This window comes from Boleophthalmus pectinirostris, unplaced genomic scaffold (genome assembly GCF_026225935.1).
Source record: "Boleophthalmus pectinirostris isolate CB_2022bp ecotype Guang Dong unplaced genomic scaffold, ASM2622593v1 HiC_scaffold_7, whole genome shotgun sequence".
In the NCBI taxonomy this organism is placed as follows: Eukaryota; Metazoa; Chordata; class Actinopteri; order Gobiiformes; family Gobiidae; genus Boleophthalmus; species Boleophthalmus pectinirostris.
In genome coordinates, this window is record NW_026571473.1 from 14,151,174 (window position 1) to 14,174,090 (window position 22,917).

The following is a 22,917-nucleotide window of genomic DNA, read 5'->3' on the forward strand; positions in this document are numbered from 1 at the left end:
GTATGCAGATTTGAGTCCACACACTGTGATAATTACCCACCCACACACTTGTTGGGTTTCCATGCATGTGCACGGTGCCTGGAAAACGTCGCATTGAGCTGTTGTTGTTCCTCTTGGTTCATTCATGAGTCGAACGGGCTCCACGCTCCGCTTGAATCCCAACAGACTCCTGCGGCCCTAGGAGACCTTGTTAGTGACAAACACTGCACACTTTTAAATGATGCCCAGTTTAACTTCAGGAGCATGACGCAGTGCTCACATTGAGACTAATACTTTCATCTGAATGTCATTTTGTTGACTTTATGATCGTGATCGCTGCTTATTTCAGTTTGAATTGTCTTTTAATTAATTTAATATTTTTTAACAAATTTTAATTGAGATAAAAATGTATTTCTAATTGTCAACGATCACCTTGAGGCTTTGTTAAGAGGTCTACATCCAATCTTAGGCAAAGCAAGAAATTTTGACAATATTCGGGGACGCCCACAAGCTTTTAATGCTTTGGCTTAAATTATCCACAGTATAATATTACATGAATCAACTACAGGTGGTACAAAAATATCTTTAAAAACATCCATTCTTACTGTGAGTGGGGTCGCCTCTCCACACGTCTTTGTAATTTGGCTTTCAATTCTGCGTGGAGATGCTTACACAGCTTTTTATTTGCGACATTCTACTTCAACATTTTAATAGTACATTTTGTGATTCAACTCCCCCCTCTAGACTGAAGTCCATATTTGCAGTGAGGCCTTTGTGAATGGCCATTGTTACAAATAGAAGACAGATGACTGCATAATTGCCTGTAAGTGAATGTCCCTGTCTGCCCTATGACTACCCCAGTACAGCCCTGACACTGTACCACCTCAGGCACATAGTTGGAATGCAGCAGCGTGTGTTCATGTCCAATTATCCTGGTGGATCCTTTGGCTAAGGAGGCTCCCACACAGGTGGCCCATGTGGAATGTTCTTGTTGACTCTGCATGTTTTCATTTGTTTACTGTAGCTAATTTGCCTCGAAGGCTTTCCTGCTCAGATAGCGGTGAACACCAATGAGGTAACACCGAAATGAAGGATGAACCGCTAATAGAATGCTGATTAATTTTACAGTGCGCTTTAAGCCTATCCGTGTTGATGACTGTACTTGAGAGTGCAGGAGGATAAGTGGATAGGTGGTAAGTACTCGCTAACATTGCATAACCCTGGGATTGTAGTAGTGTGTGTATTGGCATCATGCACACATACTGCACTGTACAAATACACTCAGAGCCTCGGGGGAAGACGGGGGAGGAGGAGGAGGAGGAGGAGGAGAGGAAGAGGGGATGAGGAGGAGGAGAGGAAGAGGCTGACCAGATGGAGCAGACTGCTTCTTGCTGAGAGAGCCTGACGACAGCCGAACAGCTTGAGGTGTACTGGAGTGGCAGGTTGCATATCATACTTGCCTAAAGTGAACACACAGGCCCACGGACGCTGCTGCACATGTCCGAGGAGCTGAGGAGGGGTTCACACATTCAGTCATATGTCTGTGTGTATTCACTTAAAACATGGCCTCTTTAGCAAATGAACCATGTGAGTGATTCTGACAAACGATTAGTAACATGTAAATATGAACAGAAGGCCTATCGTGTGTGCTTGGTCATATGCTCTGAAGTGTATTGGGTCAAATGTTTAGTATGGTACAATTTTCTCTAATTTTTTACTATGAAGCAGTACAAAAACTAGTAGTATTTGTAGAGTTGTCCACAGTTTCCAAGGTTTAATATACTTTTGAGTCATTTTGAGTCACAAATAAATCACAAGCAGCCTGCATCTAATGATAAAGTGGTTTAATGTCAGAGAATCAGAAGTGCACAGTTAGCATGCTAGTTGTTTTAGCAATACTGCCACAGCAAAACTCAGCTCTGGCCTTTGAAAGTTGTTATAGCGTTTACAAACTGATCATGGTGAACAATTAGGAGGCTCTGAACGCATAAGCAAAATGAGGAACAACTTTGGACCACAGCAAACCATTAATAATGAACTAGTTCTGTTTTTAAGACAATAAAAATCTGAAACAGCGCCTTTGATGATCATCTCCAGAGCGGAATCATTTAATCAGTTTCATGTGAAATTATATTAACATGTAATTTCAAATTTGACATCTTCCTGCCTCTGTTTCCGATTCACTTGTAATCGAATCTCCCGACATTGAATATGGCTTTAAATCAACAGCCTCATTGCCACTTGACGCTTAATGGTGTCCAAATGTCTGAAAATCTTTCTCATGACACTCATTTCCTCCACTCATCTACCTCTATCCCTCCTTCGTCTCCTCTTTCTTGCCACCAAATCGTGACTCTCCACTGAGCGTATTCCCTTAGCTGTGATTACGGGCTCTGGATTCCAGCCTGCATGTTTTTCAAGGCCCAGAGGCTTTGGGAGAAAAAAAATAGCTGTATTTTTCAATCCAATAAAGAAAAACGAAAGATACAAATATGTGAAGCGAGTCATCGTTCAGAGAGAAGAAAGGGAAATAATCTAACTGGAAAAATGTCTTCTTGTTTGAATATGAGCCAGTGCTGAAGATGCCAAGAAGATGAGCAGTTCGGTAGCGCAGTCTGACTGGGATGTAATTACTTGTGGTGCCTCTTAATTTTTGTTTTTTCCTCAGTACTTTCTCACAATTAGTTTTTTGGGTAATAAATCTTTGTTCAATGTGATTTTCCCCTCTTTGAAACAGTCAAAGTGTTACAGAGCTGGATTTAAAGGTGCATTGGAGTGTCCATCAAATGCTTTTCTTCCTGGAGATGTTATTGCATTTTCCTGAAATGTTTCACAGCATGGAGTTAAACCTTTCTATCATCATCAAATCAGATCTGTGGAGAGGCAGTTTACCTCATGGGCACTCATCAAAGGGCAATCACAAGATGAACACATGGGTGAAAACGGAATTTCAACCAATACCTAAAAAAAACAATAGGCTGTTTGAGTGGCTAAACCATGACTAACCCCATCAAACACATCCAGAACAATGCAGAATCTGCCTTGAGAGTTGACTTCAGACATGGATTACATGCAAAACCATTGTAGTACATAATTAGATTACAATAGGGATACAACTTCATGCTGAGAGCTTGTTTTTGAGTCCAGTGTGTCTCTCTCCAGTGGCCGGATAGTGTGAATCAGGAAAAGTTTGCTGGTTTAATCCTCGACTGGAGATTTAGTCTAAGCTGTGGACCGCTGACTCTGAGCGACTGGAATAACACTCTCCCCTATCACTGCCAAAGTGCTCTTGGGCTGCTCGTGTCTTTGCTGCAGAATTACCTCCACTAGTTTAGCTTCTTGTCTCTTGCAAACCAGTGGAGCAAAATGAAGCAAACTCTGGTTTCTTCTTCAAGTCAAATAAAAAGGCATCCAGGGCTTTGATTCTTCCTGTACTTGCAAATGTAGTATGTACAAATCTCACATCACAACTATCTTAATTAAAGGTGCATTGTCTAACTTTTCTGTTGAAGGGTCCGTCAAATGCTTGTCTCCATGGAGATGTTATTGCTTTGTCTGGAATATTTCACAGTATGGTATTAAACCTTTCTATCTTGGAGACCAAACCAGACCAAGGTACAGATCAGGTCTGTGGAAAGCCAACCCCTTTCACAGTCAGAATGCCTTTTATTCCAAGTATTTTAAGGCAATAAAACCACCCGTAATTGCATAAATGTGAAGTAGACCTTTTTTGTCATTATATATTGCACGCACACAAGTTACAATAAATCTCAACACATTTATTCATACAAAAAATGCAAAAATTATGTGGTCTCAACTGTGCCACAACTATTTCTGAATTTGATCTTACATATTTCAATGAAATACATAGTTAAGACCTTCCTAAAAGTTATTCTGAATGATTTTTGAACAAATTCTGTAGCTTTCTAAGTTTCTTGTGTTGTGCTGCTTACAAATTATGTTCTTGGCAGGTAAGGAAAAAATTAATATTTCTTCCCAAATCAACAGTTACAGATGCTATAGGACATGATACAATTTCATGGTAAACTTCTATGAGCAAATCAGGATTATTTTGATATTATATACTGAAAAGATGTGTGCCGCTTCAGGAAGATCGGAAATTACATAAACAAGGCCTGACATTTGGCCTTGCTACATTCACATTTCATTTTATTATGATATAGAATGCTGATTTTCTAACTCAATACATCACAGTGCGTGACGCAGCTGACTAAAGGCTGGCGAGAACATCTTCCCTCTCCAAGGTGCACGAGTTACCAGAAGGGAGCACCCAGAGGGAGGAGGGGGACATTTAAGCTGAGAGAATGGGACGTTCGAGCTGGGAATTTCAAGCCAAGGGGATGTGTGAGCCAGTATTCGTAGAAACAAGCAGGTGACAGACCCCCAACTAATAAGTGACACAGTGCACCTTTAATCATATCTTCAATTCCGTATCAAAACATAAACATAAATGTCATTTTCTTGCACTTACATTGTTCCACTTAATAACTGTGCAGTGGTGGATGCTGATATAAATACTGTTAGGGCTAAGTGCTTCCTTGTGCTGTATTCCCAGAGTCAGTCTAAGAATACACTTGGTTTTTGTTTTCATAACATTCCAGCACCACTGTACTCTGCGCGATTTGCAGAGACATCAAAAACATTTCTGGACTTGTGTATGTGTGTTTTTGTAGCTGACCTTTTGCTTCTCTGTAATAACTCTTCTAAAGCCACAGACTTCTCATCAGACGACCATGGATCGATAAGTCTCGGCGCGGTTACACCAAGTTTGCTGTTTGCTACTGCCGTAATTGTATTTACAGTTGAACTTGCTCTGTGTGCATAAATCTAGTGTCCGTGTCTGGTGGTGATCTCCCTGACTGGGCAAGCCTGTCGCATTCCTCTTAACAGTCAGCAGGAGAGAGAGGATGGTGCTTGCGGTTCTGAGCACTACAAAACACAGCATGGGTGTGCAAACAAACATACTGGCAAATGAATGACAATGAGACAAACATTCTATTCATGCACTTTAGTTACAGACTTGAAAACCCACAGCTCTCTCCTCTTGCGCCACTTAAAACCAGCGTGGGTATTCTGCATGCAAGAAAACAAACAGCCCAGCAGCCCCCTAAAATCCTCTCCACACCAGACTGCTGTTGTTTTGTATAATTAGCTTCCCAAAAATAAGTTTCATACAAAAGAATGAGTCATGGTGTGAAAACTGCCTTTACACATGTCTCTAGTTAGGCAGAGTTAGCCGTTAGTGAATGTCCTGCTGGGAAAAGAATGCATGTGCACAAAAAGGAGAGGAAGATTTAAAGAGGTTTTCCAGCTGTCTGACCTTTCAACTTTGACCTTGCAACTCTAGCCCATCACTCTTTAAAACCCCCACCTTCACTATCTGTCCACGTCCCTGTGAAATTCACTCTCGACCAAAACACTGAAAGTCAAAGTTGTTTGTTTGTTTGTTTTTTCCGCTGAATGAACTACCCTGTACCTGTATTCAGTACACCATTACCAAAGCAGGTAGTGCAGTCATTTCTCGCTTCACTGTCCACTTTTAATTATATTTATTCTTTATAATTAATTACCTCCGCCAAGGAGGTTATGTTTTTGCTGGCGTTTGTCTGTTTGTTTGTTTGTTTGTCTGTTAGCAACATAACTCAAAAAGTTATGGACTGATTTTGATGAAATTTTCAGGATTTGTTGGAAATGTGAAAAGGAAAAACTTATTTCATTTTGGCGGTGATCCGAAAGAAATCCTGGATTCTGGATCACTTTGAAATTTTAGTTAACATTGTGGTAAATGGGCCAAAAATTTTGTTTCTCAATATCTCGGTTAATTATTGACCAAACCCCATGAAATTTGACTCAGGGATGGACAATGGGATCCTCTTTCATATTCCAAAGGCTGATCCGGATCTGATCCAGAAGACTGATTTTATCGCAATTTATATAAAAAATGGGGGTAGTCCTTGGCGGAGGTCTGCGCTCTCTGAGTGCTTTTCTAGTTTCTATATACTATACATTCTGCTTAGTACTGAATTTATTCTGAGGACATTGCATATCATTTAGCATTTCTGTAAATATGCCAGAATTAGCCAGGAAGTCTATTTTTTATCTGTAGTCCCACTACAGACGCTAATGTCATCCTAAAAACAAAAAAAGGATAAAATAAAAGCGGCGTCGAACGGCCCTCGCCCGCCGCGCCCGCGATGCCCAAATGCCCCGCCAACACCATACTAAACGCCGTGTCCGCAATCTGTGCCTGCAACAAAATGACATAGTACGCCTTTAGATGTTCTTTGCACCCCTGGCCAACCTTGAAAAATTCCCATGTCAGCAATATATGTTTTTTTTCTTCTAGTCATTAATAGAACTTAATTCCAAAATTTGGTGCAGATCCGACAATGTTGACATTTCATGTCTATGGTAGGGGGCGCTATAGTGTTTTTTTCATATGTTTTATAGTGTATTATATTCAGACTGAGATCACACATTAGTGATTCAAATTTCAACACGATCGGACTAAGTCTGTGCGAACAGGAGCAAATAATGTCACCTTGAAATTAGGCCAAAATTTTGACCAAATTTTGCAGCTTCGCCGCACGTAAACCGTGACAGTTATCAAAAAAAATCAGCTAACTTTAGATGTTCCACTTGTCTAGATGATGTACGGTGATTTTCAGCCCTGTGGGTGAAGCGCCTTCAGAGGAGTTCGTTCAAACGTAACGTCAGCGAAAATGCGGACTGAAATTTCAATCCAAGATGGCCGCCTTCTGGTTTGTCAGGGGCGTGGCCATAATAACATTTTTTGTTTGTCTTGACATGACGAATGTGTGTGTACCGAATTTCGTGGCTCTACGACAAAGTTGACCGGGACGTCTCCCATAGGCCAAAATTTTTGAGTCTTTGCGCCCTGCTGGCCAACAGTGAAAATTTTATCATGTCCATAAATATAATTTTTTGCTCGTAATCATGCATAGAATTTAATTCCAAATTTGGTGCAGATCTGACAATGTTGACATTTCATGTCTATGGTAGGGGGCGCTATAGTGTTCACTTTTCATATGTTTTATAGTGTATTATATTCAGACTGAGATCACACATTAGTGATTCAAATTTCAGCATGATGGGACTAAGCATGTGCGTGTAATATATTTTTTAAATATTTTTGGGAGGAGTCTTTGCGCCCCTGCTGGCCAACAGTGAAAAATTCCCATGTCCATAATATAATTTTTTTGCTTCGTAATTATGCATAGAATTTAATTCCCAAATTTGGTGCAGATCTGACAATGTTGACGTTTCATGTCTATGGTAGGGGGCGCTATAGTGTTTTTTCATATGTTTTATAGTGTATTATATTCAGACTGAGATCACACATTAGTGATTCAAATTTCAGCACGATCGGACTAAGTCTGTGCGAACAGGAGCAAATAATGTCACCTTGAAATTCGCCAAAATTTTGACCAAATTTTGCAGCTTCGCCGCACGTAAACCGTGACAGTTATCAAAAAAAAATCAGCTAACTTTAGATGTTCCACTTGTCTAGATGATGTACGGTGATTTTCAGCCCTGTGGGTGAAGCGCCTTCAGAGGAGTTCGTTCAAACGCAATGTGAACGAAAATGCGGACTGAAATTTCAATCCAAGATGGCCGCCTTCTGGTTTGTCAGGGGGCGTGGCCATAATAACATTTTTTGTTTGTCTTCACATGATGAATGTGTGTACCGAATTTCATGGCTCTACGACAAAGTTGACCGGGACGTCTCCCATAGGCGCAAAATTTTTGAGTCTTTGCGCCCCTGCTGGCCAACAGTGAAAATTTCATCATGTCCATAATATAATTTTTTGCTCGTAATCATGCATAGAATTTAATTCCCAAATTTGGTGCAGATCCGACAATGTTGACGTTTCATGTCTATGGTAGGGGGCGCTATAGTGTTTTTTCATATGTTTTATAGTGTATTATATTCAGACTGAGATCACACATTAGTGATTCAAATTTCAGCACGATCGGACTAAGTCTGTGCGAACAGGAGCAAATAATGTCACCTTGAAATTAGGCCAAAATTTTGACCAAATTTTGCGGCTTCGCCGCACGTAAACCGTGACAGTTATCAAAAAAAATCAGCTAACTTTAGATGTTCCACTTGTCTAGATGATGTACGGTGATTTTCAGCCCTGTGGGTGAAGCGCCTTCAGAGGAGTTCGTTCAAACGCAATGTCAGCGAAAATGCGGACTCAAATTTCAATCCAAGATGGCCGCCTTCTGGTTTGTCAAGGGGCGTGGCCATAATAACATTTTTTGTTTGTCTTGACATGACGAATGTGTGTACCGAATTTCGTGGCTCTACGACAAAGTTGACGTCGGGACGTCTCCCATAGGCGCAATGTATTTTGACTTTTCGAGGTGGCGCTGTGTCGCCATTTTTTTATGCCCGTGCACGAAACCTATATTTTATCGAATTTTTCGCCACTTCTGAATTTTGGGCCAAAGTTTGGTGAGTTTTTGAACGTGTTTAGGGGGTCAAATTAGGGTTTAAAGAGCAGAAGAATAATAAAAATAAAATAATAATAATAATTCGAGCAAAAACAATATATCCGAAAACATTAGAACAACATATTATACGTTTTTTGAAAGCTCTCGACCTTCCCCACGTCACCGTGGGGTCATTGGTGAGTGACGGGCACTGACGCGCTCGTCATTCGCCATCTCGTCGAGGTCACCCATCGCCTTCCATTGACTTCCATTCATTTTAGCAGTAGTAAATATGAGCCAGGCCTTGGGCGTGGGTTACTGGGATACTGCTGTTCGTGCCGGGGGCGACCGTGGACATAGTTGCATGTCGTCTTGTCGCATTCGGACATGCGCACGTCCCTTCCCATTCGCTCCGCTGAGCGGAAGCAATAGGCCCTACGCCCTGTGTAATTTGTACATGTGTGTTTTAATGCACATGGTCTATAGATTTACAGCTTACATTGGTATTTTATGGAAAGAACTGGCCTCCGTTTAATGGAAGGGCCTGTTCCACAATCACCTACTGTCTGCCACACAAATAGCCTTTATACCAGTGTGTGGGTGAAACCTAAGGCCAGCTGACAACACCAGCTCTGTGCTCCTCTAGTTTATTGTGGAGGAATATGTTAATATGGATAAAGCCACTTTATGAGCTCCCACTGAATACACTGTTCTACCCCAGTGCTTCTGCCAGTGGCCAAACACTCCACGGGTCACATGAAGCCAATGGAACAGAGGCCTGCTTCTTTCTTCTCTTGATTTTTATCATGGGGACTTGGGATTTTTCCCGGCAATTCCAGGAATTGAATTAATTGTGCGACTATTCAGTTTGTTTTCACTCATTTTGTTCTGAAATAAATAAACACTGGAGATTATAAATCCCCTATGTCCTGCCATTTTTCAGAACTCCACTGCAATGAGGATTAGGTTTGTAATGTGTGTTAATTATGTAGGATTCAGTCTAGAGTACACATTATAAACAACTACAAAATCATAACATGAATTTCAGGCCTTGTTTGTAGTGGTCTAAACTACAGGTATCAACAAAATTCTCCTTTTCAGGCATTTTGTTCTTACAAGACATTCTTTTATCTCCATAATTGCTGCCCAAATGATTTGATAATTGTGCCAACTCAAATAGCAATTTCAGTTGATTGGATATTAGTATTCAGCAGCTCTACTCGTTTTTTTTGTTGTTGTTTTTTTTGTTGTTTTTTTTCAACTTAAAATTGTACAAAACAAAAACGTAAAAACAAAATAAAAAAAGAAAAGAAATAGTGCTGCCCTACTCTTGACCATTTGTGGCTGGCTTGCATCAAAATCAATACTTGATTTAAGTGTTGAAGCCATTTCTGTCATTTATTATTTGTGCGTTTTACTGGACCCTTTACTTTTGGTACCGCACAATGACTTCCAACGTCTTTTCCTCGTTCAGCTTGGTGCTTTCTCCGTTGCCAGCGCCCTTTTAGCGAGCATTTCTTTGGTTTCTACTTGCCGTGGATGGCGAGAGTGTCCCATTTGCTCCTGTCTGTTCCGCAGGCTCTTTGTGGCTCTAAAGAACAGTTGTCTTTCCCATGCTTTTAGTACAAGTGCTGCTGGTTGGAGCACGGCGATGGCTGGGTTGACAGGCTGAAAGACTGAGTGTGGCTTGACTTGGCCATCTGTCTGAGGCGAGCTTGTTCCTGTGCTGTGTGATTGACAGGGGTACAGGCACTCCCCTAACCTCCACACCACAGAACATCTCACGCACTAGCACAAAGCTAATTGCTATAGCTGAACCATGTTATTGGGTTGAGTCGATTGCACTTTTTAAGATGAAATGTTGAAGTTAAGGGTTGTGGGAACAGTGTTTTTGTGCGGAACTAGATGTTTGGTGATATTGTCGAAAGATAATAACAAATGATCTTATTTTCAAATGTAAAAATATGTATATTGTCATTTGTGATTATTTTGCCATCTCTTTTTTGAGGCAACCTTCAAATGATAATGATGATTTGAAAAGATGCAAAAATGGCTTGTATTTTATTTGTATTTCCTTTCTATCTATTCAAATTTATATAATAATCAAATCTAAACCACAACACATTTGAGAAAAAATTCCAAAGCCATGATAATCTGCTTGGGGATTATCTTGATAACGATAATCCCTAATTGCCAAAATTATACAGTTATTAATTTTGATCAATTTTACTGTTTATTTGTAACACTGACAGACAGTAGTGATGGCTGTTTAGCATCATGAAAGAAAAGCTTTTTACAAAACTTGTGTCTTAAATAGATACATAGAATATTATTTTCAGTTTCAATTAGTAGCGAGATCAGTGGAATGTCAGCTGCCTTTAACTCTGATCGTCACTAACATGCTAACATCTATTTTCACATGTAGGTGTCACAGTTTTTCCGAGTGGTGTGCATCCCGTTATTTTGGAATCAAGAAAGTTCTCAAACCACACAGCAAATGTTACACGCTGATTCCTGCCAATTACACCAAGGAGTTTTGGAGACATTTTTCTAAACACCAAGGACTGCCAGCTCTCTCCTCCTCTGCCTCCTCTTCTCTCACTTAGAATAATCTCATTCCATTCCCATCCGCATCCCATTTCCACAATGAATTGCATAGATTTTTTTTTTTTTAACTTGCAGCTGTCCTTCATAAACCGCAGTCACTCCTCGTGTGGCAGTTTTAAAGGGCATCGGAGCCGTTGGCCAGTGGCTGTAGACTGTCTGATTTGCTTGGCGGGGGTCCAAAGCTGATGTCACCCCTTCTTTACTCCCCTCTATTCTGTCAGCCACCAGACTTTCTCTCCTCTATCAATTCGTTGTCAAGGTCTTCCACCAACTATTACTTACTGGCATCCAACTGAGATAATTAAATACCTCCTATGTGGTAATAGAGCTGTAGTAATTGGGGTAGGCAGTATGTTGGGTCGATCTGAATTTGCTATCACAACTTTAGATTGCCAATCAGAGAAATGTACTGTATATCTACTTGCTTACTTCTTCTGAGAGCTCACATTTCACCATAATTGGATGCATCTAAGCCTGTAACTATAACAAATTTTGAAGTAAATATAGACGATAAGTGATAATATTGAAACTAATTTGTGACACTGACACAAAAAATACAGAGTACAGAAGTCACAAAATTAGCTTATATCATCATATCGTATATTCTAAATTTCTCCCCAGAAATTTTACACATGATTGACCCCCAAAAATATTGTTTCTGCTTTCATATATTGAACAGTAAGTCAGTATATTATTACTGTGATGGGCCTATGTCACTCTGACCAATTGGAGGAGAGGATGGGGAAAATATATATGAAGTACTATTAATATGCCGCTATGCCCAGTTGTAGTAAGGCCAGTAATAGACAGAACTACCTCAGTAGTAGTACACGCTGAGTTATTTACTATAAAGCTTTGGCTATCTTTACCACAGTCACCTTTGCCCTTTATCTAGCTATATAGAGGCAGGGTTGTGAAAACAACAAAAAAAAAGGAAAAGATTTTTACTTTAGGAGTCTGCGAAGTTGTGAAAGGGTCATTGTAGACAGCCATGTCACTCCTCTGCGGTAAACAAAATGGCGGTGCAATAAAACCAGCATTTAAGAGGGCAGCACCGGGCTCCTGTCTCCCAACTGCCAATCTGCCCGGGCCTTCTGCATGACCCAGTGCTCTCAGCGGCTGTGCACTCAACCCCAGAGTAAGGGAAGGAGGGGCCCGCTAGCTTTATTTTATTTGTTTATTGGAAAGACAAACTGGTAGAGGAGTGTTTGTCTTACAAGATATACAACTGCGCTTTTGCAACTTTTGATGAAGATTCTGGATGGAAATCCAATATAAACTTTCCTAAATCTAGTTGGGAAAGTTGGTTTAATCACATTTCTGTTTTAGTGTCTAAGGAACAGTGGTTCTACTAAAATATAAAACAAAAAACATTCCATACGTTAACCCTGTTGTGGGCAAAAAGAGAATCGTAGTCAGAACTATAGGCTTTGTTGCATTTATAAGACTTGGTAACGCATAAATCATCTTTATTTAAAGGGCTCACATTACACTATTTTCTGATCTATGTTATCATGTTGCATCCTCATCACAAACATACCTGGAGTTAAGTTTTGTTTCATTCAAATATGTTTAACATACTAATCCTGCATATTTAGACTGTTCTTCTCTGAAAAAACACTCTGTTCCAAGTGCTCCACTGTGTTTTTAAACTCCGTACACCTTCACTAGAATTATTTGGATAATTTCAGCTCTGGAAATGACAATCTTTACTGACCAAAAGTTTGAAAACTACTGCTTCGTGACATCACAAAGTTGAACAGAGCATTTTGAGCTTTAGAGTTGAAGACAGAAACAAATGTGAATGAAACAAAACACAACTCCAGGTAGGTTTTTGAAGAAGTAACAACACTGTAGCATGGTTTAAAGCTCACAATAGTCAATTTGGTGTAATATTCGACCTATAACATCTGCATATCACAGTAGCTCCAGAGTATAACAATATTAAAACAGATTCACAAATACAAAAGAGTGGTGTGACTTTGAAGTAAAACTTTTAAGCTACTTTTCAGCAGTTTTAACTTGATTTTCCCTTCAGTTCATAGGATCCTCGCTAAAGGTTGTGGGACTCTCGTGGGGATAGCAGATGGCAGACACAAGGTGGCTCGGAGGTGTCAAGCGGCATTTCTGGGGTTGGGGAAAGTTGGGAACAGCGGAGGGCAAAGGCTCATGGGAAAGCTGCTTCCAAGGAGAGGTTGCCAGGGCAGCGCAATCTCAGGTCCCTTAATGAGGTCGGAGCAGAGCAGGTCCTGCCTATCTATACAAACAACCTTCACTTAGGCAAAAAAATTCATTGTGGCATTATTCTAAGAAACAGCTTTGAAGACATGTATCTGTTTGTACGAATTCTTTTTCCACCAGGAGTGTCCCATGTGGCGCCTAATGACAGGTACACTGAATTTCACATTCCTCCAACACAGATCTCTGAGGATTGAGCAATAAGAGAGGTAGATACACACATGGAGGGCCAATTTACATAATAGTCCCGCAGTTTCATGCAAATTCATGTGATTCCCCACCAAACATCTGCAATGCAAGCATAGTTTAGTATGCATGAATTTGACGGGGATGGGAGGAGAGGAGCGAGAATGAAATATAGGAGGAGGAGGTTAGGATGTATGTGGAAAGGAGAAGTAATGGTAGATTTGAAGGATAGCTTTGATCAAGAAGAAGTAGCAAATGTACATGTTTTCTTAATGTATTTATGTTGAGATGACAGATTTGAATCTGTGTATTTCGATACAAAAGCCTTCTTCTAGTCGGGTGGTGCATAAAAAGTCAAGGAAAAGTAAATTTCAGTGACACATGGAATCAATACATTTTGTGATTCAACAACAGATGGTTGTTATATTCTAGTTTCGCCGCAGTGGCAGGCTTGTGTGGTATGTCTCATCACATACACTCTCCTTGCATGCAGAGAGCCATGCTACAGAGCTCCAGCGTCATATACCGAGCAAATAAATTATATGGGAGGACAAGTAAATGAGTAGACTCTAAATGATCACGCTCTTAAATGCCATATGGAGGTGTTAAATTGCGAAAAAATTACCTGCATGCAAAGACTAAGTGCTATGCAAGCAACAGTCTGAGCTGTTATTATAAAAGACTGTTGGGTATGTTCATGCACAGCCCCTGTAATTAAAATCATATAAAAATCTTATTTTATGTCTGAAAACAGCAAATCCCTGTCTTATGCCAAGTATGTTGATGGACCAATCCATCTGCACTGTGCAATGGGAGATTTTTATGTATTTTTTGTGTTGCCAACATTTTTATAAATGTGAAATTCTAAACATGCTTTTTAAATAAATACCATGTGTAAAGAGTCTGATGTCCGCCCTAAACATTAAACTTAGATTATTTAAACAAAATTCAGGTCCAAGTTTGAGAATTTTAGCTCTCCTAGCTCCCTGCATGCACATTGGCACATTTGTGATACTGGAATGAGCAAGATATGAGAGATGGAGTAACAATGTCATTATTTGTCAAATGTCTCTGATAAAATGCTCATTCGAATTATCTCGTTGTAGAAAGCCTTAAAAGGAGGAAACTGACCATTAGCAGTTTCCGTTTGCAATCACAGCTGGGGTAATGGTATGGGTTTATCAATCGATTGGCCTCTCAGCTTGCTAAACAGAACGCTTCATTTTTGTCCATTTCTGTGTCCTTAAAAAAAAAGAAGAATGCTTTTAACAAGACTTGACAGGTTTCCTCAATGTGGTGCTAACAGCAGTGTCTAATATAGTGTTTACCTTTAGATTGAAAAAACAGATATATTGCCTCACATCCATGATGCTATGTTAAAAGTTTTCAATCCACTTCCAAGGAATTCAGGCTATACTACATGTTCAGAGAGGATGAATCGATAGTTAGTAGCCCACACATCGCCATAGGTTACGTGTAGTGAAGCGGCTGTCTTAACAACAATGGAGGTTGTAATTGTGTTGTGAAGTTTGTATAGCAACTAGAGGAAGAGATAGAAATGCTTGGCCTGGGGGGTAGTGCCATAAATCATAACCTAGGCATGCAGCTGTAGCAAATCCCTGCAGGCCTGGAAAGATTAGCCCTACCTACACCCATGTTTACACCCACAGACAATAGGGCCATCATTCACAAGGCCCATAGATTATTCGATACTCTCTTATTCCTGTGTGTTACATCACTCTGCCTCCAGGTTGAAGCATAGAAATAGAAAATAGGGAGTCAAGGGTGCGCATGTCAGTCGTGTATGTGTATTGTGTGCTGAAAGAGGAGCTGCGCTTTTTTTGAAATACGCCCACCTTTTTCTTGTTCGGCGTCAGTCAAAAGATCTATTGTTGATCAGGCTCTTTCAAAACTCCAGAAAGTGTGTCTGGCACGTGTAGTGGAATTTATGGAACCTTTCTCACTGGGCATCTAAATAGAAAAAGTTTGAAGAAAAACTGCACAGAGAGAGAGAGAATGAGGTGAGAGGAAGTTACAGCTGAAAAATGTACTCTATATATGGCCTTAGCTGTGGAATATGAATGTATGGTATGATGGAGGGATGCCAGTCAGCTGTATTGTCAAGCACATTCAGAAGTCACTCTTTTGTACTGTATTAACATCTCATGTGTTGCCAGTGCTAGTTCATTTGTTCTCTAGTCTGAATCCTACATGAATAAGTAATTTGTCTTGTATTTCTTAAAATTAAACACGTTTTCTTATTTTTACCCATTTAAAAAAAGCAACATCACTAGTCTGATGTTTGCAAACGGAACAAAAATTCTGTTCACTTTTCAGGCTAGGCTTGAAAGTGGACAATATTTTTATTTTGACTGTGTTTTGAAGAGTAAATATAAAAACTTATATTGGAATGCTGAATAACAAAAATATGTCAACATTTTGAGTTTGCTCCTCTCATCGACATAATCTTTTCTCCCCTTTTTGTGTTTACCATTCGTTCCCTTGTGAACTGCTATTAACCATTATAGAGTTGTCTGTCACTTGCTTGGGTTACTGTCTCTGTGTTGAAAAGCTGCTCTTTAAGTCTGCCGGTGAGGATTTAATACGAAATGTTCAGGGACATTTGAGAAGTGCTCCTTTTTATAGATCCCAATTGTAAACCTGTGTTGACACAATATTATCTTTAACCTCCATGCTCCCCCTTACAAAGGAGTCTGCTTTATGACAAAGTGCCTGCTGTCTGCACAGTTTGTATTGCGGCACCCAGTTAACCACCCGGGGTGCAGGTAATTAATCTCACTTCTACACAGTCACCCTTGTGCCTCTCATGGGCGCCGCTGAGTTGTAAAGGGAGCGTGCTCAGTGTCTTGCTCAAGGACACGAAGGCTTGGCAGATGCTCGCTGACACAGGGGTTGAACCAAGGTAGTGCGATCGTGTTACCCTGGCCTATTATATACTTTTGTGATGTGGGTTTCACAGTTTTGCAGACAACACTTTGCCTTCTGGGTGACCCGTAAAACAAAGTGCCTATTGTTCAAGTGCCATTGGATAGCTATGCATTTTTAATACTGAATTTTCTATTCTGTTTTAGTAAGACAGTGCATTAGTATGGAGCAAATCTTCACTAAATGCGATAAAACGTGAGATGAAAATACATTCAAAGATACAATACAATGAATTCAGCTAGATTTACTTAAAGTGGTGCTCAATGTACCAAATGATTACATTACTTATCTTGAATATTAAAAACACTAGGGCGAATATGTCTGTTGTTTACACTGCTTTTTATCATTTATACTCTTACATGTACAGTGTTTTAATAGCTTTATATCTACTTTGTCCTGAACACCACCTTATTTTCTAACCTTCATATATGCTTGTCTTCTCCAATCATTAAATATTCTCCATTTCTTGTGTTTTCTTCCAGAGTATCAAGCCATCCTGTGTGAAGCCCCGCCCTCCCTGTTTGGTCGGGGCCAGGTCGATCCGTAACCCCTCCCTCTCTCCCTGCCCCCCTCCCCTCTCTGGAGTCAGGATGGCCAACGCCGGAGCCCCTCGCCTCTCCCTGCCAGTCCTGCTGCCTGTCACCACACTGCTGCTATCACTGCTGCTCACCAGCTCCCAGGCCTTATGTAAGTCTATACACCAATGGAAACAAAGTTATTTATGTTTACAACTAACTAGGGATGTAACAATAACCAAAATATCATGATATCGTATCGTCAAAGTTCTCACAATAATATCATGGACCATCACAATATATCGAATTACAAGTCTCTTTTAAGAGGTATGGTGCAGCAATAGCTAAAAAAAGACAAAGAACTACACAGACCATGAACCTTTGCTCCATTTCAGTGTAAACTACAAAAAGAAATAACAGTTCTAAACACTTTTAAGTCTTAGTTCTTTGGATTAAGTCTTGTCAAGGCATTTCAAGAGGAAAAGGTAGCATATTAACCACCTCCACAAAATATCGTAATAAATATCGTACCTTGAGATGTATATTGTGAAAATATCATGCAGAGAGATTTGGATATTGTTACATTTCTAATCGTGAGCCTCCCCACCATATCGTGAGCTTTCCCACAGTCGCAATAAATATCGTACCATGAGGTTCATCCTGTGACGATATTGTATCATGAGACTTGGATATCATTACACCCCTACAACTAACAGACCCACCCATGTTTTATAACCAACAATCCTATATATTTTGGTTACACACAATTTAAGTTGTTTTTAAATTCCATGGTAGAAATACACTGTTACCCTGGTTTCTGTTGTGTAATATGAAAAATATACATACAAAAAGAAAACTGAGAAAAAAGTTAACATGAACATTGTGTTAGTTATAAAATGCAGTGGTCAAAGTAGAATTTGTTGAAGTTCAAGTTGTAGGGATGCACTGCAACTTCAGCTTTTTCTGTTCCAAAACCCAATATCAACAGATGCCAGTGCAGAGACTGAAAACAGCATTTATTTATACGGAAAAAAAGACACAATTTATCCAAACGGCGTCAATATCCATTACCAGTATCTGATTAGTGCATCCCTATGAAGTAGTTTGTAAGCTTGTAGTAGTTGCTGTGGTATCCTTGCAGCTCACAAGCTCCCTACCTTGTAAGTCTTTCTAATGGTCACATTGTACAACACCATAAGCTTCACCAATCAGTTCAAATGGATTTTTCATTTTCCAACCAAATATTCACCAGTATGAAGTCAGAGCGCATTCATCATCTTTTATTACTTAGTTGAGATAGAAACACGAGGTGCATTGGTAGTCTCTTATCCCGCCCTGTCAACTCCTGCGTAGGATTTGTTCTGCACCATTTCCCAGTTAAGATGAGCTTAGAGTAGCATTAGGGAGATGGAACAAAGGGGAAGGCACTGCGCTCAGATAGAAAGAGAGTGATGGGGATGCGGGGTGGCTTTCCCCTTGGGTTTCACTGTGTGTAAATCCTATGAGTTTGAGAGAAGTGTTTGTACATATGTAGACAGCTTCCTTGTCCTTGCTGATGTATGCTAATTTATTTTAATTGTTTCCGGCGTACAGTATGTCATGTGAAGCTTGCTTTGTATGCAAATGATTCTTAGTTAGACTTTATATATAGTGCGTATATCTATAGAGGACAGGAGTGTGACTTTGCCTTTTCAGTCATAGGGAAAAAAAAATTAAAAATATCTTTGCCCCTACTTCTTGTTTGCCCTTCAGCACAAATCAAACCAGAAAAGTTAAATGTGCCTTTATTACACGTATAGTGGTAGACATTTGTAAGTCTTAAAAAGGCAATAGCGTCGGTCGGAAGTGGAAAAATGGGACAGTGCAAGTATGCGAGTCCCCAAATGAACTCTGTATTCTCCTGTACTTGGGAAGGTTGATTGGAAATGTATTCATATATTCAATCCCACTGTATACAGGAAGCGGGACAGATGTTTGCGTATAGGCAGAGTGAAACGTAATTAGCATATTCACACATGCATTATCCAGCACAGTTATGTTTGCTGTTAGTATGACTGAAAACAAATGTGCATTAAGGAGTCTTTGTAGAAAACAGATACAAAGAAAATAAATTTGTTTAATGACATATCACAGAACAGGTGACAGACCCTCCACCAGAAAATGTGTACAGTGCACCGTTAAAATCTGAAAATGTCATCATAGAACTGACAGACCTGTATCAGCGCATTATAATGATAAAAAATATATATTTAAATGTAATTATTGTACATGCGATTCCCATATTATGTGCATATTGTTTACAGACTATAAATTATGGCAGAGGTGTAGATTTAATCCTCCTCACAATATGTTTCATGTCCCCAGCTTGAGTTCAGTCACCCACCATGTGCGGGTGCCATTTGCTCCCCCGGTTTAAATAACATTCAAACGTAATTGTCAGCTTCATTTCTGATGGAGATTAGCCCCTCTTTCTCCTCTGACACAGCGGGAGCCTTTCTCTCCATCTGTCTGCCATCTCAACAATCTCTTCCTGCAGATATGATCTCAGTTTCTGTCTAGGTCTCTCACTCTGTTTGACTCGTCTTGTCTCGTGCAGTTGTTTGTCCTTCTGTTTTCTCATGACAGAAGTGGGAAGCATAAATAAAGATTGTTATGATAAAGTATGATTACTTATCAAGGAAGTTGATTCCTAAATGTTATAGCTGTATTTGATTAAAGAATTCCTTAGTTGACTAAAGATATCCTGCCGATCAATTAGCAGACTAAAAAGGAGCCGTGACAAAGTTTTCAGTATGAGTGATCTGACTATGTATCTGACCAAAACCACACTCAAAATACTAAAACGGCAGAGTTGTTTGTCCAAAAACAACAATTTAAACTCAAAAGTTCAAGGAAACAGTGTCTGTATGTAAAAAAGATTAAAAGATTAAACTCATAGTTCACACTCAAATCTTCACTCCATACCTTCTTCCTCGTGTTATGGTGTAAATAAATCCTTATAATCTCAATAAAAAAAAGTTGACTAATACAAATTTTGGTTGACTAAGATGTCAGCGACCGATTAATCAACTTAACGACTAAAGGAGTACAGGCGTATTATATACTGAATACTATATATTGAAGCAACTGTAGTACCAAAGGATCCGATGACAAATTTTAAGGCATAAGAGAGACACATTTTTCATCAACAAAAGATTAAATTTAATTATGCTTGGTAGGTGTAACCCTCTGCTAAAATGAAATTAGCATCATAAAGGATGTAGACATTTGTCCTCAAGTGTACTATTACCTCTAAAGAAAACTCCCACATGGAGGTAGTAGAAGTACTTTGTCTCCTAACAAATGTAAGTCTACTCCTTTCTCCCTAAATAGCCTCTCTACTGGGGGCCCACAGTTTTGCCCCCTGTTATTACATATAATCTAAGCGTTTTATTCTCTCCTTCTCCCTCTCTTCCATTGTCTTCTACACCCACGAGTAACACCCAAACACACAGACAGACCAGTGGTGTCTGTCCAATGATATCGCCTCCCACCTGCTGGACTGAGAGACTGCACAAAGCTGCCACCGGCCCCCACCTTGTACAAACACTTTTTTTTCTTCCCTCAAAAACACAATGCCACTTCCTTGTGTTATTGCATCCTTTTGCAGCTCCGAGCATGATGTCATCCCTCCATCTCTCTCTCTCTCTCTCTCTCTCTCCATCACCGCACGCCGTCCCCGCTCATAAATCAAACACAGAAGTAGACAGTTTTAATCAAAAGAGAAAGAAAGATGGCTCAATAAATCCCGCCAGCCCTAACTATAATAATGCGTGCTTCCTTATTTGCAAGTTCATTTTAATATGGATTGTGCTTGCATGCATTTCAGCTCTGAACACATTGTGAAACCTATGCCATATATGTGCTATATATCTAGATTATATGTCTTTCTATTGCGTAAAACATGACAGCTAAGTTTATTTTACGATCAGCAAAAGATAATAATTTTATTTATGTGCGATATTCAAATGTTATGGTTTGTTTGGTTCTCTTTTGGCCCACGGGCTTATCTTCCATGATAGCACGCATAATAAGAATATATTTTTAAAATGAGTAAATATGCATTGTGTACAGCCAACGACAACACAAACACGATAAAAATGGAAATTAATATTTAGTCAAGCCAACAAAGCTGCCTCGTATTCCGACTGACAAACACACCGTGACAATAGACCAATAATGAGCAAATGGTGCACTGCGGCCTATTACAATAAAGGATTTTACAGTCAGATATTGCATTTGGAAGCAGTCAATATTTTTTGTCATTTACAATATTTACTGTTGCAACCTGACTGTATACATAGTTAAAACCTGCAAATGACTGCACATTTTCTCGTGCCTGGAGTTCTGTTTTGTTTCATTCACACATGTTTGAGTAATTCTTTGTTATAAGTCTCTCTACATCTCCGAAGCTCAAAATGCTCTGTTCCACCTTGTGATGTCATAAAGCGGTCATTTTCAAGTTAACAGCTACTTTTTATCTTTTGTTCAGTAGAGGTTGGTAGTTTCAGAACTGAAATTAGCCAAATGATTTAATGGAAGGTGTATGGAGTTTAAAAACACAGTAGAAAACTTCCTGTATTACCACAAAACATCACAAGATGAAAGTGTTTTCAGTTTCAGAGAAGAACTCAAACACAACTCCAGGTATGTTTTTGATGAGGAAACATTATAACATAGAAAATAGCGTCCATTTGTTTTTATCAATCAATATGACACTATATTATTGACTTTCTCTACTATATTATTGACTACTTTAAAAAAGCTTTTTCATAGCTTTATTTAGTCTTCTTCCATTCTCTTTTGGAGTACACAGCCGCACTCTTGGCGCAGTCCACATAGCGGTAATTGGTCATATACTCCCAGAGATGGGCTAAGGGTCTTCAATTATTAATATTCCTTTGAAGATGCCTTTTGGGAGAAATAGGAAGCCCCTTAGTGGAGCTGGTACTTTCTTTTTTGAGTTCTCTGTATCCTCAACTTTTGTTGTTGTTTTTTTCATCAACTGTTGCTTTGCAAACTATATCTTTTTCAACCTTTTTATTTGTTAATTCTTCATGGATCAAAATTGTCAAATGCATATATCTACAACCTACAAAGGATGAATTTTCATGCAGTGGAATAAATGCACTGGGATCACAAGTCTCCTTATAACATATAATTACCTAACAGTGCTACTTCTGAATGCCAGTTGCCATGGTATAACACATACTAACCACTTTTAGTTTTTTTTTTGTTTTTTTTTACCTCAAAAGTAATTTTCTTTGGTCGACACAATAGATCAATTACCTATTTTCAAAAGCCTTCTTCTCACTCTTCCAGTCTCTTCTCAGCACCATGCTTCAGTGGTTTGAGCGATGTTCTATGAACCCAGTTTGACAGAACAATACACTTGATTGAAAGGTGCTATCCCACTATATTATTTTCCTTCCACTAGAAGAAGGAATTAAACACAGCACTGTAGAATTGATCCAGTCTAACACTTTTAAAATCCTCTTGTCCGTTCAGAAAGACATCTCCAAAATCTTCCACTGTGTTAAGCACGGTCTATTTATCACCAGTGTGTTTGGTTCCAGTGCATTTTGACAATCCTAAGAAGCAGAGTGGTCACAGGTTAGATATTCTAAATAGTTTGTTTCATTTTGTACAGACAGTCTTCCTATTATCTTCCATAGAGATAAAGTGGTAAATCATATAGTGTGAATTTGCAAGTTTAAAGGGCCTATATTATGTTTTTTTCTGATCTGTTATAATGTTGTTTCCTCATCAAAAACATATGTTAATGTTTTGTTTCAATCACACATGATTAACACTCAAACCTGGAGTTCTTCTCTTAATTTGAAAACCTTAACTAGAATTTTTTGGGATAATTGCCAATATCTACTGAACAAAAGGTAAAAGGGAGCTGTTATTTTGAAAACTACCA

General features: G+C 39.3%; 1 protein-coding gene across 1 annotated transcript in view; it reads left to right on the plus strand.

Moving 5' to 3' along the window:
• The window catches only part of ptprsa (protein tyrosine phosphatase receptor type Sa), a 250,934-nt gene that overhangs the window by 106,212 nt on the left and 121,805 nt on the right, over positions 1-22,917 (plus strand). The window contains exon 3 of the mRNA XM_055164546.1: positions 16,920-17,124. Coding sequence (XP_055020521.1) covers positions 17,028-17,124 — 97 coding nt within the window. The 5' untranslated portion in view covers positions 16,920-17,027. The remainder of the gene's footprint in view (positions 1-16,919; positions 17,125-22,917) is intronic.